At 40.0% G+C, this 14260-nt stretch overlaps 1 protein-coding gene across 2 annotated transcripts in view; it reads left to right on the top strand.

Moving 5' to 3' along the window:
* TTC17 (tetratricopeptide repeat domain 17) overlaps positions 1–12432 on the top strand; it is a 56575-nt gene extending 44143 nt beyond the window's left edge. For both annotated transcript variants that reach the window (XM_085062634.1, XM_085062635.1), the window contains 9 exons: positions 241–411; positions 1713–1963; positions 2566–2731; positions 4939–5059; positions 5377–5536; positions 6000–6083; positions 7573–7692; positions 9884–10027; positions 11373–12432. In XM_085062634.1, the coding sequence (XP_084918760.1) occupies positions 241–411; positions 1713–1963; positions 2566–2731; positions 4939–5059; positions 5377–5536; positions 6000–6083; positions 7573–7692; positions 9884–10027; positions 11373–11504 (1349 nt within the window). In that variant the 3' untranslated portion in view covers positions 11505–12432. The remainder of the gene's footprint in view (positions 1–240; positions 412–1712; positions 1964–2565; positions 2732–4938; positions 5060–5376; positions 5537–5999; positions 6084–7572; positions 7693–9883; positions 10028–11372) is intronic.
* The last annotated feature ends 1828 nt before the right edge of the window (positions 12433–14260 follow it).

The raw sequence follows: 14260 nt of genomic DNA, 5'->3' as shown, positions 1-14260 counted from the left end.
ATTAGTATTTCACAGCATATACCTAATAACATATTTTCCCATGACTGTTTTACATGATCTTCCTTGTCAAGGAGCAGATCTGTTTTTAATCATTGGATGAAGTCTTTGATACCTTGTAGAATTATTATTTTAATCCATATGTAGAAAACTAGAAGATGGTAGCTTCCACAATACAGTTTCTGCACTTGTATCCAGGAGGAGCTTTCTGTCATGGTATATCAGTAAATTTCTCTCTTTCAGGCCACTGTCATGAGAAAAATCCGGATGGTAGTTATGGCAAGGAGAAATACTATGATGACCACTATGTGTCAGCTCCAGCAGTGACAGAAGGACACTCTGAGGGAGGTACAGAAGATCCAGAAGTCCTTACTCAGAATTCAGCAAGGGATCCCTCCTTCCTGAGACTGGAAAGTAAGTCAGCCTTACAGAATCAGTTCTGGCAAATTAAATGGTTTCTAGATTTTCAAGAAGAGCTTTCTGTTTTCTTCCAAGAAGCTGTTTTCCCCTCTCTACCCATGAAATAACAAGTAACCCATAAACTAGTTTCATTCTCTTCACTGTTCTTCTCCAAGCACAACATGGATGCTTATTTGCAGAGGGGAAGTCTGCATTGTTGTCTTTTCTTCCAATGCCTTCGTGCCCCACGTTGGGCGCCAAGATCTGTCTTGGTTTGAAAGACAGGTGTCTGCCAAGAGAGGCTGAACCCTCCCCTAGAGCAGAGGATGTGATTTTCCTTCCCCTCCTCCCTCCGAATTATTTAATTTAATAAATCAAGGGCTTTCAGGCAAAGGTATGGGAAAAAAGGAGTATCAGTTCTTTACTAGTATCTATAAACAAACAATAACAGTAATAGCAAGCCACAACTAGAACCAGAAAACCAAACAGCAGATAATGTGAGCTGCTGAACTTTCTCCCGTGTGGTGTAATCACGGTTGCAAGCAGCAGGGGCGCTGTTGAGCTCCCGGCTGGCCAGGGCAGGTGCAATGACTCCCGAGCGGCTGCAGGTGGCGCTGTGGCGCAGGGTCAGGTCACTGTCCGGCAACTGCAATGGCGACGGGCTGAGGAACACGCAGCGCAGCAGGAACAGCTCAGGGCAGCGAGGGAACAGGGCAGCAGGAGCGGGCGCTCTCTCTCTCTCCGGCCAGCGAGAATTTCTACAGTTACAGCAAACGCTGTGGTCTCATGCGGCAGAGGGCGGGGGCAGGCAGCAGAGGCAGCCGGACTCTCCCGGCAGTAGCCACGAGGGAAACGCAGCCCGGGGGGGGAACGTGCCCTTTCCCGCGAGGAGAAAAGTTGAATCAAAGCTCACCCAGCCAGGAGGGAAGAGAAACAGGGCACAGTTGGATCTCCTCTGGTAGCAGCTGGAAAGCCAGGAGGCAGCAGCCTCTCCCCTCAGCGTCCGAACCACGAGAGAGCGTGTTCCCCAGCAGGCTCTCCCTTACCTAGCCCTGCCCAAAACCTAGCCATTGTCTTTTACAAAAGGCTTGATCACTCTGAACATCGGATCGTTTGTTACCTGGCAACAGGAATGGGGAGGAATTCTCAACCCCCAACAATTGTCTAGTTCTCTTTTACAGTGTGCAATGAGTAGTCAGTGATATTTGGGTTGTGCAAGTGGAAAAGTCAGGTCCTAGAAAAAAGATTCTTTTTATACAATTCATGAAAGCACAGGGAAAATAATTTTTGAAGATTTTTATGGTGTTCCCTCGTAGACACAGTCACTGCAGAAAGCAATGGTTCAGAAGGAGTGGAGGGTTTAGAAGATGACCAGATGTCTGAAGAGATGCTGGCTTTGGTGGATGAGTTTGAAAATTCTTGGCCTCAGGAAGCTTTTGAAGGGGCACTGGAGGTAAAAGGTCGCCGGATGGACTTGCAGGGAATCCGGGTCCTGAAGAAGGGATCTCAGGATGGACTGGCTAGCTCCTGTTTTGGGGACTGTGGTGATGATGATGAAGCTGAATGGGTGAGTTTGAATGAGTTTACAAGTCTTACACTAACTGTTGTGGAAGAGGGAAAGATGAGAACAGTTCAGGGGTGTTTACACGGGGAGATACAGATATATAAACTTTCCCAACAGGCCTAAAAGATGTAGTGGCTGGTGTGAAATGAACAAGAAGTTTCAATCCATCACCAACGTGGCATCTTAAGTCCTGATAATCAGCAGTGAGAGCTGTACTGTTGAATGTTGCTGGGTGCCTTCAAACTTCTTCCTCACAGTTACAACTGAAAAAAACGTTTAAGCAAAAGTTCTGGTTAACCTGAAAACACAGAAATCCCTGTTGTCATCATGTTACCACTAAAGTATATAATGAGAAATGCCTTTCAGTTCTCCAGCAGTTAAATTGATTTTCTCCTGTGTTGGAGATCAGAAATTGTGTACTTTGTTTGTGTGGTGTGATGCAGTGAAAGGGAGCAGGCTTTGAGAATGAGTTGAGATGAGGAGGAAAGGAGAGAGACAGAGATCTCATCTGTAACATCTTTGGGCTAAAACAAATAGTGCATTGGACCTGACAATATTTATGTTGTTTCTTACTGTTAACCTTGCTAATACTGTTCTTTTGGTAGATCACTTTTCAGGTCAAACGTTTAAAGAAACCGAAAACTGAAAGCTTGGATCTCCAGGAGCCAGCTGGGAGAAATGTGGAAGAAGGGACTAATGGAGAAAATGAAAACTTTTACCAAACTGCCCTAGAGATCAGTGGACCAAAGATACCTTCTCCTGGACCAATAGGTAACCTGCTGCTTCTAGAGAAAGCAAATCATTTTCACCTTTTGTATTACTATGGTTTATTTCCTTTGCAGCCTTTATATTACATTGTTTATTACTGAAAAACAGCATCACAAAGACTACATAGTGAAATGTCCCTTCTGGATGAGTACATGGAAAAATCAAAAGCCTCTTTCATCTGCACCTTCTTGATGAAGTGCAGCTTAACTTTATCTGTTAAATGAAAACTTTCTGGTTAATTTCCAGAACTTCTGGGGATGAGGTGGTAAGAGTGGAGAATGAAAGAGGTAGATACTCTTTTAGTAGAAGTAGTAAGAGAGAGGGGGGTTTAGTGATCTCTTTTGATAAAACTGAATGGGCAGAGAAGTTCATTTATCAGGGTGCAGAATATGAGCTTGGACTGACTGCTGGCTGAACATAAGATATACAAATGAAAAAGAAAGAGCTGAAAGCTTAGTCCAATCAAAATAAAATTAAGTGTTCTGCTATAATTGTTTGGTGATATTATAAGAGAAGACTAAGAGACTGTCTTCTGAAACACTGGAGCTGCAAAAGAGTAGAGTTTTGTACCAATAGAGAAGAGATTTTGAAGGGCAGATGTCTTACCTTTCAGTGGAGCTAAAATCTTAATGTTGTGGGACTGATGTGTAAGCAAAGTTCTACAGTATGTCTTAGTCCTTGATGATTTGATGACCTGGAAAGTGATTTCACATTTTGAAGGCTTTTACATTAAATCTTTAACAAGCTCCTTTTTTAGCAACTGACAAATATAGGTTATTGAATTAAATATTTAAATGGGGGGAAGGAATACATGAAAAGAGACTGTAATTTGCAAACACACACCTGTCCTTTCCTCAGTGTTTGTCTTCTTTCCCTCTGAGTTACTTTTGTGGCTTTATAACATAGTATCCCTTGATTGTAAAGCAATCTTTCTAAAATTCCTGAGAGGCAGGGTCTGCTGGCGTCCTCTTTGCAAGAACTGAATCATCAACATTTAAGTAGCAAATTGAAGGTCACCTGGGGAGTTCTTGGTAGAACAGGGGAGTGATGGTATCTGTCCTGTATTTCACTTCCTTCTTGACTACTGAACTGCCTCTGTAGCATTTCCATACATCTTGCTGTCCTTTGCTGTTCATGCCAATAAGAACTTGCAATCAGATAGTTCACAGTGGTGATGATGAGAACTGATCATTTCCCTCTGAAATTTCCCTTTTGTCACAGTACTTCGCAAAATACGTGGTATTGCAGACATCTTCGTTATTTGCAAAATTATGATGAAGTGGTTTACTATAACTTGGATGAGAAATAGGAATTGCATCCAAATGGGCAGAATTTCACATAACTAGGAATAAATACAGAAATATTGTGTACGTAGCTGGTTTGATAGACAGGCAGGTTGTTAAACTTGGCTTCCCACTGTGCAAATCTACTGCTACAGTGAATTTTTCTTAACTTCCAAATAGTTTGGATGTTTCTGATATGAGAGGAAAATGTTTCCTAACTTTTAAACAGGCTGGTTTCCTAGGACTTGATACAATATCCACCAAATTTGAGGGAAAGATTTCAGTAGGCTTTAGTTCAGGTTCTTGTTTCTCTCAGTGATCTGTTTGTTTACATAAAACAAGTTATTTAAATTTCCCTGCCTTGCTTTGCTTCTCTGCAAAATGGGAGAGCTAAAGTGTAATTGTTAAATAGTTTCAGGAATGTTGCTATCTTGAGTGTAAGAACACAGTAAGAACCACTGACTGTCTTAGACAATGCTCACAGAACAGTATTGGCAGTATGTTTTACCTGAGATTGTCAAAAGATAGACCAATCAACTTTTACTAGTTTTTAACTGTAGCTGTAGAACACTCATGATAACTCACAAGCATGGTTTAAGGACATTCAGGCAGAGATATTACCTGTAATCAAGAGTGACAGTTGTTGTTAATCTGTAGTTTTAGAAAAAGTGTAATGAAACAGGTTTTGAAAATTTTATCTCCTAATCTGTCCTGCACACAATCTGGTTCTGTCTTTGCATCCTACAAGTCCCGTTCAATCCATTTAGGTTCATGAATGTCCTTAAAGAAATGTGTCTGCAAGACAATGACTTTTATAATGTTGGGGTTGTATCCACTGGTATAAAGTATTTTAAGAATCATGGTACTGAAGTAGAATGTCTTTCTCCTTCCAGAAAGTTTCTTCTATTTTTGTTTTACTTCCTCAAGGAAAAAGGCGGGACTACCGTAGCCTTGGCTGGCCAAGCCCTGATGAATGCCTGAAACTCCGCAGGGTGGAGCTTACAACTGTAGCCAGCACGTGGCTTGCTGTCTCCGCTAAAAACATTGAGTGAGTGTCTTGTGTATGAGCCCTAAGTAAGTTACTTACACAAAGCAAGACAGTTATATGGTCTTCAGTGTGTAAACTAAATTTTATGTTGGTAAGAAAGAACTACCAGGATTTCTAAGAAGTTTGAAAACATCATGTGGAATTTCATCAATTAGACTTGCAAAGTGCAAGTGCAGATGAAAGATCCAATTTCTCTTGCTTCTTGAGCTACTCAGATGAGATTCTGCCAAGTTCTGGGCAGTTTGCTTTCACTAGACAACTTTCTAATGACTATTGTGTTCTCTTAACTAATTTGACTTGTTTTATGACATTTGTAGCATTACAGAACACATTGATTTTGCCACACAGCTGCAGGAACCAGCCATGGAGCCCCTTTGTAACCCAAATCTCCCAGCCAGTATGCATACTTTGGACCACCTGCAAGGTGTCTCTAGTCGGGCCAGCTTGCATTACACTGGAGAAAGTCAACTGAAAGAGGTATGCCAGAGCTGAAGGCTGTCACACAAAAATGGCTGTACTATGGCAGATTCAAGGTGCATTTAGCTCAGTGCCTTGTCTCCAGAGGTGACTTTCAGTGAGTGAATGCCTGGATAAAACTGTAAGAACAGTGCAACATGAAATTTTTCCAGAATGTTTTCCCAGCCATCTACAGTCTGGCCTGAGGGAAATCCTAAAACACCATTAGTGTCTCTGCATTTATAGCTCTTTGTGGATGAATTTGTGAAAGTTAAGTCCAACTCAGCATACTTGGAATTTCTAGTGTTCTTATTACTCAGTGCCGTGGAGTTATAACACTGTGTAATAGAGATAGCATAAACTCCAGATAGATGGGAGTGTTTAGGCTAAAGCAGGTTACAGCATTTGTAAAATCAGCCAGTAAGCAAGGGGACATCTCTTACTAGGTTCCAGCATCCAAGCACTTTTACTTCCTCTTCCACAGGTGCTACAGAATCTTGGCAAAGACCATTACTCACCACAGTCACTAGAACAAGTTGGTACTCGAATAGCCAAAGCTTTGGAAAAGGTATGTGTAAGGGAAAAAACGAAAGTTTGGGCTTACTGCTCATGACTGGCGCAGTGGTCAATCCAGTCTCAAATCATTTGTCTGAAATCCTGCTCAAGGAACGTATTAGTACTTGGACTAGGGATTTGTGTCTATTTAGCATCTGTAATGCCCTCACAGGTTTTTTGTTGAGGTATATCCTGTGCTTATACCATCAAGTGTCTTCTGTATCTCTCTGCTGAAACTTAAGCTTGTCAAATGTCCCAGTGTTCCCTGCCCTGTAGTGAGCAGCATTGCTGATTATTGATTTATTAAACCATTTCAACAGTTCTCAGCCCTCTTCTTTCTTTTTATGCTACATTGACTTGGTGCTTATGAAGAGTTGAGTTAAGCCATGTCTCCCTTCTGCAGTGACACTCCTGGCATGCAGCAGTCAGACAGCTCAAAGGGGCTTCCTGTTGTTTCAGCCTACTGCTTCTGCCTTATGTAGTGCTGGCCTGAAGTGTTAGATGTGTTCTGACCGAGGTGTGGTACCATGTGCAAGCCTGCACTTCCTGTTCTCCCTAGAGAAATCCAAGCTTCCTAGCTAAAGGCCACTAAGGACCTCAGCTGTGAGCCCTAGGATGAGAGGATTTAGGGACATAATTTTCACAGTATCCACAAAGCAGACAGGGGTTCCAGGGATTGGTGTTCTTTACTTATAACTAATAGGGAGAATATCCCAAACTACTGTAGAAAAGAGACCTCAGTGGAAACAGTTTGGTGCCCCTAGCCTGTTCTACCAAAAGCTGTCTGAGGAACTTACTGTGCCTTGAAATTACAACCAATATAGTTTTGTCCATCCCCTGAAAGTAAAGATGTTACTCTTAACCTCATGTTGACAAGACTTAGGTTCTCCTCACTTTACATGTATACTAGCTTTTCCTGTTACATGCTGGTTTCTCCTGCAGACAGCAAGTTTTATCCAAATGAGCTGAATATTTAGTGCAGAGACTAGAAACAGAATTTTCAGTATTTTCCTTTGTAACACAGGGCATGGGAGTCAGCCAGCTGAAGTCTGGGCTTTGTCAGGCTTCTGGACTGAGCTACATTCCAGAGCATATTTTGTCTTTCCTGCGGGAAGCCTGCAAGTCCAGTCAGCTAATTTAGCTAAATTTTTTCCTTCATGTTGGATAATGTGTGTGCACATCTAAATGCTCAGCATCAGACAGCTGGTTAGAGGCTGTTGTGGCTGCTGAAACTTTTGTAGCTGTTGAAAGCTACTTAACTGCTATGCCTTTCCTAAGGAAATGATGTTGTATTTGGAATTTGTTTCATTTGGCAGTCTGATTTACCTGGCTATTGTATACACGTTTTCAGAAACTTTTTGCTGCTTTGAAATAGTTTAATGCTCTTTTTAAGTGTAACAGCCTCTACCTCAGTATATCAAATAAATTGGGAGAGTGAAGGGTAGGGAGACTATTCACTACAGGTGTTTACATGACAGTTTTTTGTGTTCTTCTTTTGCCAGAATCAGACTTCATGGGTCCTCTCTAGCATGGCAGCTCTTTACTGGAGGGTGAAAGGCCAAGGAAAGAAGGCAATTGATTGTTTACGGCAAGCATTGCACTATGCACCCCATCACATGAAGGTGTGTACACATGTGCCCACTTCTCAGATGAAATAATGTTTTGCTTGTCACAGGAGAGCTTCACAGACTGTTGTAAAGGCCAACCCTATATATCCAGTGTCTGTAATGTATTAGATATTAGCTAGTTGAGGTGAAACCTCAAGATTTTCACTATTTGTTTAGTGTGGACTCTTTAAAAAAAAAAAAATAAAGCAACTGCAGGAAAGGTTCAATGGAATTTCCTGCAGTTGAGTGGGTTTGACACCTTTCTGGGCATTGTGGGCTTGAACTTCCTCCTGTTAGGTAGGACTTCAGGTCTTCATTAGCCTTTGTCTGGACAAGTCTTCTAACGTATGATGTGGGAGTATATTTTCTGGTTATGCTTTTAAAGAGGGGAGTATGTCTTCTGGTTGTGCCTTTAGAGAGGGTGGGAGGTGATTATCTGAAGTAATTACTTAAATGCTTAATTCTTTAGCATTTGGGCTGTGAGTCTCAGTTGGACAATAGTCCTTGATTTCGTGCAGCAGTTCTTTACTCAAAAAAAAAAAAAAAGGCAGTACTTTGGACACAAACTTCTGTTTAGTGTTTCAGTTGGCTGAAGTGCTCTGTACCCTTTCACCTTGCCATATGCTGTGCTGAGCAATGTAATGTCTATTCCTAAGCACCAAGCTCCCCCTTGCAGACTGATAAATGCAATATAGGCTCCTTACTCAACATAGCAGATTTTTCTTTGGGACCTGAGCAATAAATTGTGCAGCATGGCAAAATGTATACTCCATTGGAATCTTGGTCTTCAGCCTTTCTCTTAAAATTGGGAGGCAAAGTAATTCACACTTTCAGGATATTATTAGGAAGATTTAGCCATTAACAGCAGAAAATACCTCAATTAAGAAATGCACATCCCCATTGCGCATCCTTTGTATGTCTCCCATAATTCTATTTATTTGCATTGTCTGTTTATAACAAGGTTGGAACCAAGCTCTAACATGTCAAGCTTTTGCTTATTTTCCTGTCTTTCTATGTAACTGGTTCCTCAGGAAAGGAGTCCTTAGCTGTGTAGTTTGTAAGGGTCAGACTATGGATTGGAAACTACAGTTTGGCAAGATTATGGTGTAGTGCTGTTTTCTAGAAATATTGTATAATGTTGCTTGAGACTGGATGACTCTCTGAATTTGTGCCTTGTTTTTGTCCTCCTTATTGAAGCTGCCTCCAGAGAAAAACTCTGGATTTTGTTTGTAAAGATACAGCTGCAATTTTTACTCTGAGTTAGCACTGAATTCAAAGCTATGTAGTGTATTTTGGTTTGTCCTCTGCTTTGCTTTTATGCACTTTGGCTACTTTCTCTTGACTTTTCTCATGCAAATGAAAGGTAATTAATTTTCCTGTGAACTTCTTTTGTGAATCTGACTTCATAATATCTGCTTTGCAAATATGAATGGCTTACCCAGTAAAGGTACTCCTTGACATGTGAAGGTCAGGGAGTCAGGGATCACATACATCCAGAACTTTTTGTCCAGAACTGTTGAAGGCACCAAAGCCTTGGTACTAAGCGGTATTTTGTGCTTTGAAGGTGTGAAGCCCAGCTCCCAGAGAGTCTGTTATGGCTTCCAGGGCTCAACAGTTTTTTCAGTCAGACAAGGTCATAGTCTGGAAATTCAGGAAATAAAGAGCATACCATCAATGTCTAGCTGAGAAAATTTTATTTATAGCTATTACTCAGCATCAGAATAAGAATTCTGTGGCAGAGGCAGGACAAAAAATGATGCATCTGTTGCAGTAATGGTTAGACCATGTTTTCACTTCCCTGCTGTCTCCTTTGTTCATATTTCCTTTCTTTTTATGCAAGAGCTGAAGGGAGGGTATTCTAACAAAACAGTTTGTCTTGTCTCTGAAGAGTGCACCTCATCTTTGGGGAAAAACTACTGTAAGAGCTTCTAAAAACTAAGTGAACATACACTTAATTTTTGAGTTGTTTTTCTATCCAAGAGTAATGTTTGTCATTATTGTGAGTGGATGTGAGGGGTTTTTTGTTCGTAACTCAGGCCCAAATGCAGTTTTATATTAAAATAGATCTGGATCATTACTCAAGGGAAGGGGGCACTCGTGGGTAGGAACCAGATGAGTGCAGCTTGGTGGTGGAGTCTTCTGTTTGTCTTGCTGATCCTGAGACAATTTCAGTGGAAAGAAACCGTTTCTTGCTCTTCTCCTCCAGGATGTACCACTAATAAGCCTAGCAAACATCTTCCATAATGCAAAACTCTGGAATGATGCCATCATTGTGGCTACCATGGCAGTGGAAATAGCGCCGCACTTCGTGGTTAATCATTTCACACTGGCAAATGTCTATGTAGCAATGGTGAGTGTGCTGTCGCCCAGTTATGGCTGTCTTTGGGACACTATTTACATGTATATAAAAACCTTATTCTCACAAATAATGGGGAGGATAATTGTGAAGGAGCAATGTTCAAGAAATTGGAGTAGGATCATCAAGAAGAAGTATCTCTAGAAAGACAAAACTTTTTTATTTTACTACTATTATTCATTTAGTACTTTAGGCCAACATTTTTATAAGCCGGCTTAAGGACGCTGTGTGCAAAGCTTTGTTAAGACAGTAGCAAACATGGTCACCCATTTAGATGGTTGGTCACCCGTCTAAACACAGGGTATTTTTATCATACTGGAAAGTTAATGATGAATTTGGTCTCTGTCCTGAAGAGCTAAGATTGGAATAATAAGTAAAACCCAATTCACAGTTGTGGTGAAAACACAAGGGAAGTTCAGTTTCAATATCTGGATTATTAATGCCCAAAACAATTTGCAGATTGAACTCAAATTTTCTTTATACCGTCTATATATACTATTTAAACACACTTTCTTTAAAAATCAGGACTTTACAACTCACCTTGTTCTAGTTAGTGTTTATAATATAGCCAGAAATTAATGTTATCTCTGCTGCATAACAAAGTTACTGAGAAAAGGAACTTAAGAGAAAAAAAAAGTGTTGAAAGTGATTGAAAACCACAGAATGTTTTGGGTCTTTTCTCCTCTCATTTTTCTTCTAATACGCTATGGGATGTTGGCATGCTCTCCTGGTTAATAAAAAAGCAGGGTGGCATAGGTAATGAGATTTCAGCTATACAAAAATAGATGCTATTTCCACATGAATGCTTCTAACTACCAACCTGGAGTCCAGCTTATCAATTGAAATTGTCTAGCTATTGTATGCATTTTAAGTTTTGGGGGGTTTTTGTTGAGTTTTTACTCTTTACATTGAGTAATCTTTTAAAAATAATTTGAGGTTATTTCTAGAAATGTTAGCTTTTCTGAAAAGTTGATGGTTTTGCATTGTCCATGATTTCAAAGCTTTGATCTATGCAAATTCTGACTGAAATCTGTTTTTAAAAGTTACTTTCACAGCAAGAATACAAAGATGTACTATTAAAAAGAAAAGGCAAGAACATTGGTCAATAATTCTCAGCAATAATTTGACTCCTTTCCATGGATTATGCAGAATTGAGTCATTAGTCCAGGAAAATATCAGTTATTTGCAGGAGAAAGAAAAAAATCCTAAATCACAAGGATTGGTTCAGTTACTTTTGTGCATATCGTACTCCACAACTGCTTGGGATGGGAAAGGCATAGAAAATATGTTCACTGTTTTTAGAATCTGACTCTTTACACTCTGGTTTGTTTCTTCACAGGAGGAGTTCGAAAAGGCCATGAAATGGTATGAGTCAACACTAAAGCTTCAGCCGGAGTTTGCCCCAGCAAAGAATCGAATCCGCACCATTCAGTGTCATTTACTTCTGAAAAAGGAGCGACGGTCTCCTTAGAGATCAGCATCTTTCTCTTTTATAAAATGTCATTATTCTCTATTCTGCTCTTAAGTGTGCTAAGATAAATTGATGGATCAAAATTGTTAACAAGACTGTTAAAAAGAGATGGGATTTGGATCAAGGGGTCTTTTATTATTTTTTTGTCAAATATAGGAGCATCTTTGGAAAATATATTTCACAGACCATAATTTTAAAACATCCGTGTAAATATTAAACCAGGAAACTTCCATGAGTCCATGACCACCTGTAACAGGACCTAGGCACTGTTAGTTTTTCCGTAATGCTCAGATTGGCATCAGCATCCAAAATAACTTGCTTCATGTCTTATAATCTAAGCCACTGGAAATGCAAAGCACACACCCATACCAAATAGTAAGAAGAGATAATCAGTAATTCATCCATGTGAAACTCATGCTTTGTCCAGTCTTGTTCACTCCATACCATATTACCTGCTTTTTTGGAAGGAGAGGAACAGACTTTTAAATGTTTATAAAAAAACGGGAAACATGCAGCGTTTTTGGAATTGTTTGTTTCTATTGGGGGTTGAGGAGGAGGGAACAGCAGGACCCTAAAGTCAAAGTAGTTTTTAATCTTATTTGCAGGAAAAAAAAATTGGTAAAAATCCCAATAAGATGTTTTATATTTGTCTGTATATTCATAGCCCTCTGCCTCCCTGAGTGGTTGATTTACTAATACTTTGTTCACTGTATTTCTAGCCGTTTTGGAATAAGGTGCAAGTTTATGCTCACCCTGAGCCATACTTTCAGCTGCCAAGGAGGAGGAGGGAGATGGTGTCAAGGTATCAACAGCAAAAAAGTCAGGTGGAAAATTTCCAAATCAGTTCTGTCTTTGGTTGGTGGAGGACATGATTCTCCAGAATCAAAAAGGGCACATATTTGAAATAAAATAAATTGTTTATGAACAACTCACAGTTTCTCCTGTACTGTGTGTCATGCGCCACTTTTAGGAGTCCAGGTTGGCCTGGAGGAGCTACAGCCTTTCCTTGGGAGCAGACTAAGCTGGGAGCCAGGAAAGCCCTTAACACTCCTGCTCAGCCAATGATTTCATGTGTACCCTTGGAAAATTTGTTTTATCTTTGTGTCTGACTGTTTCTGTGGCAGAAGAAGATATGGGAAAGTTAACTAATTCAGTTGTCATGTCTGTAGATTTTAGTGTTAGATGTGCTTCTTAGTGATTCTTTTTAAAGAACTAACAATGCTTATGAATTACTGGGTGTTTTTTTCCTCCCATTATTTTTCCTCTCTCATTGATACAAATTAACAGCAAGTATGGCAGTGGTGGAAACTGTGATATCAATGTAATTTTTATAATACTGGCACTTAGTACTTCATAAAAGGACCCCTGAATATTTTTATATGTGACTGAAGATGAGCAGTTCTAATGCAAATTTTACTTCTGTTTTATTGCAAGTAATTTCCATTTATCTGGAAAGCCTGACAGTGCTGCTCTTGGGTAGATTTTTATTAAAAATGGGTGAATGTGTTAAATTTTTGTCAACAGAGTCAACAGGATGTCAAATTTTATTCTCTTCCAGGGCTAGTGGAAGGCTGAATGTTGTTGGCTTGAAATAGGCATAGCCATATCTATATAAACTCCAAGAGGAAGATCACTTTGTGAAAGATCTCACACACTACAACTAGGATCATGGCCTGGGATAATGAATTACAGAGTTGTCTGCCGTAGAGCTGTGGGAGGGGAAAACAGTAAGGCAGGTGCAAGTAAATGCAAGGAATTTCCATTTGAGCTAGAAAAAAAGCAAAGGCTTTTCCTTCAACTAAGTAATGGTCAGACAGGCTGCTTTTATTCAGTTTTGTTAACTGGTCTGCTTTACTTTTATTGTGGTTGACAGATAGTTGGGAGTCACTTAAATATATTTGGTAAATCTTCCATTTAATGTCCTGGTTTTAAAATGTAGCATGCAAAAACTCAGTTTGGTACAGAGGATGTACCTTACAACTTGGTTTCCTAATGTATCACTTGGTTAAATCAAATGGTTGCCATGTGCTGAGCTCTTTTTTACTGCATCTGTCTCACTGATGATGGGAGGTACTGGGATTTAAGTGAAGAGTAAGGCTGGTCCTTAAAACCTAAAGCAGCAATATGTGGAACACAGATGGTCATCCATTGCTTTGACAAAGATGGAATTAAAATAGCCCTTTTCTGGATCACCAAGGATTATGCTCATAGGCAGTATTGGTGGGCACTTCAAATTGGCCATTGACACTTCTGCCAGCTTACATCTTGCTTACTGCAGTGTTTACTAATTTATGTAAGAAATGCAGCAGGATGCACTGTACATAGACATCATACAGAATGTAGGAAGACTAAGTTTTTGTGTGGCTGTACTGTACATTAGCATCAAGGAGGTAGCAGGACATTGCTGTTCTTGTTATCTTTGCATTTTCAGAGAATTTGCACGTTACAAATAGTTCTTGAAAACTGCAGCAGTCTGACGATGGGAGCTTTTCTGAATCCTGGTTAAGTACTTAAATGTGTACTGCCTTAGTCCCATAAAATTTGTATATACAGATGTTCATTTGCTACTTGGCTGCTGTGTTCTCACTCTGCCGTACAAGTAATTTTAAAAAAAACCTGTGCATTCCTCTTAACTGTATTTTCTGAAATTTTAGATAATTCCTAGATGGGTACTGCATAAGCAGTACATCCAACTGAAGCAGGGAAGCAAGAAGATCTACTTCAGAGCGTAAACTTGACCTAATGCTAGCAACAGT

Source organism: Lichenostomus cassidix, chromosome 5 (genome assembly GCF_008360975.1).
Source record: "Lichenostomus cassidix isolate B80296 chromosome 5, HeHo_3.0, whole genome shotgun sequence".
NCBI lineage: Eukaryota > Metazoa > Chordata > Aves > Passeriformes > Meliphagidae > Lichenostomus > Lichenostomus cassidix.
The sequence above is the reverse complement of the archived record's forward strand: the minus strand, read 5'-3'. Positions and strand labels throughout refer to the sequence as shown.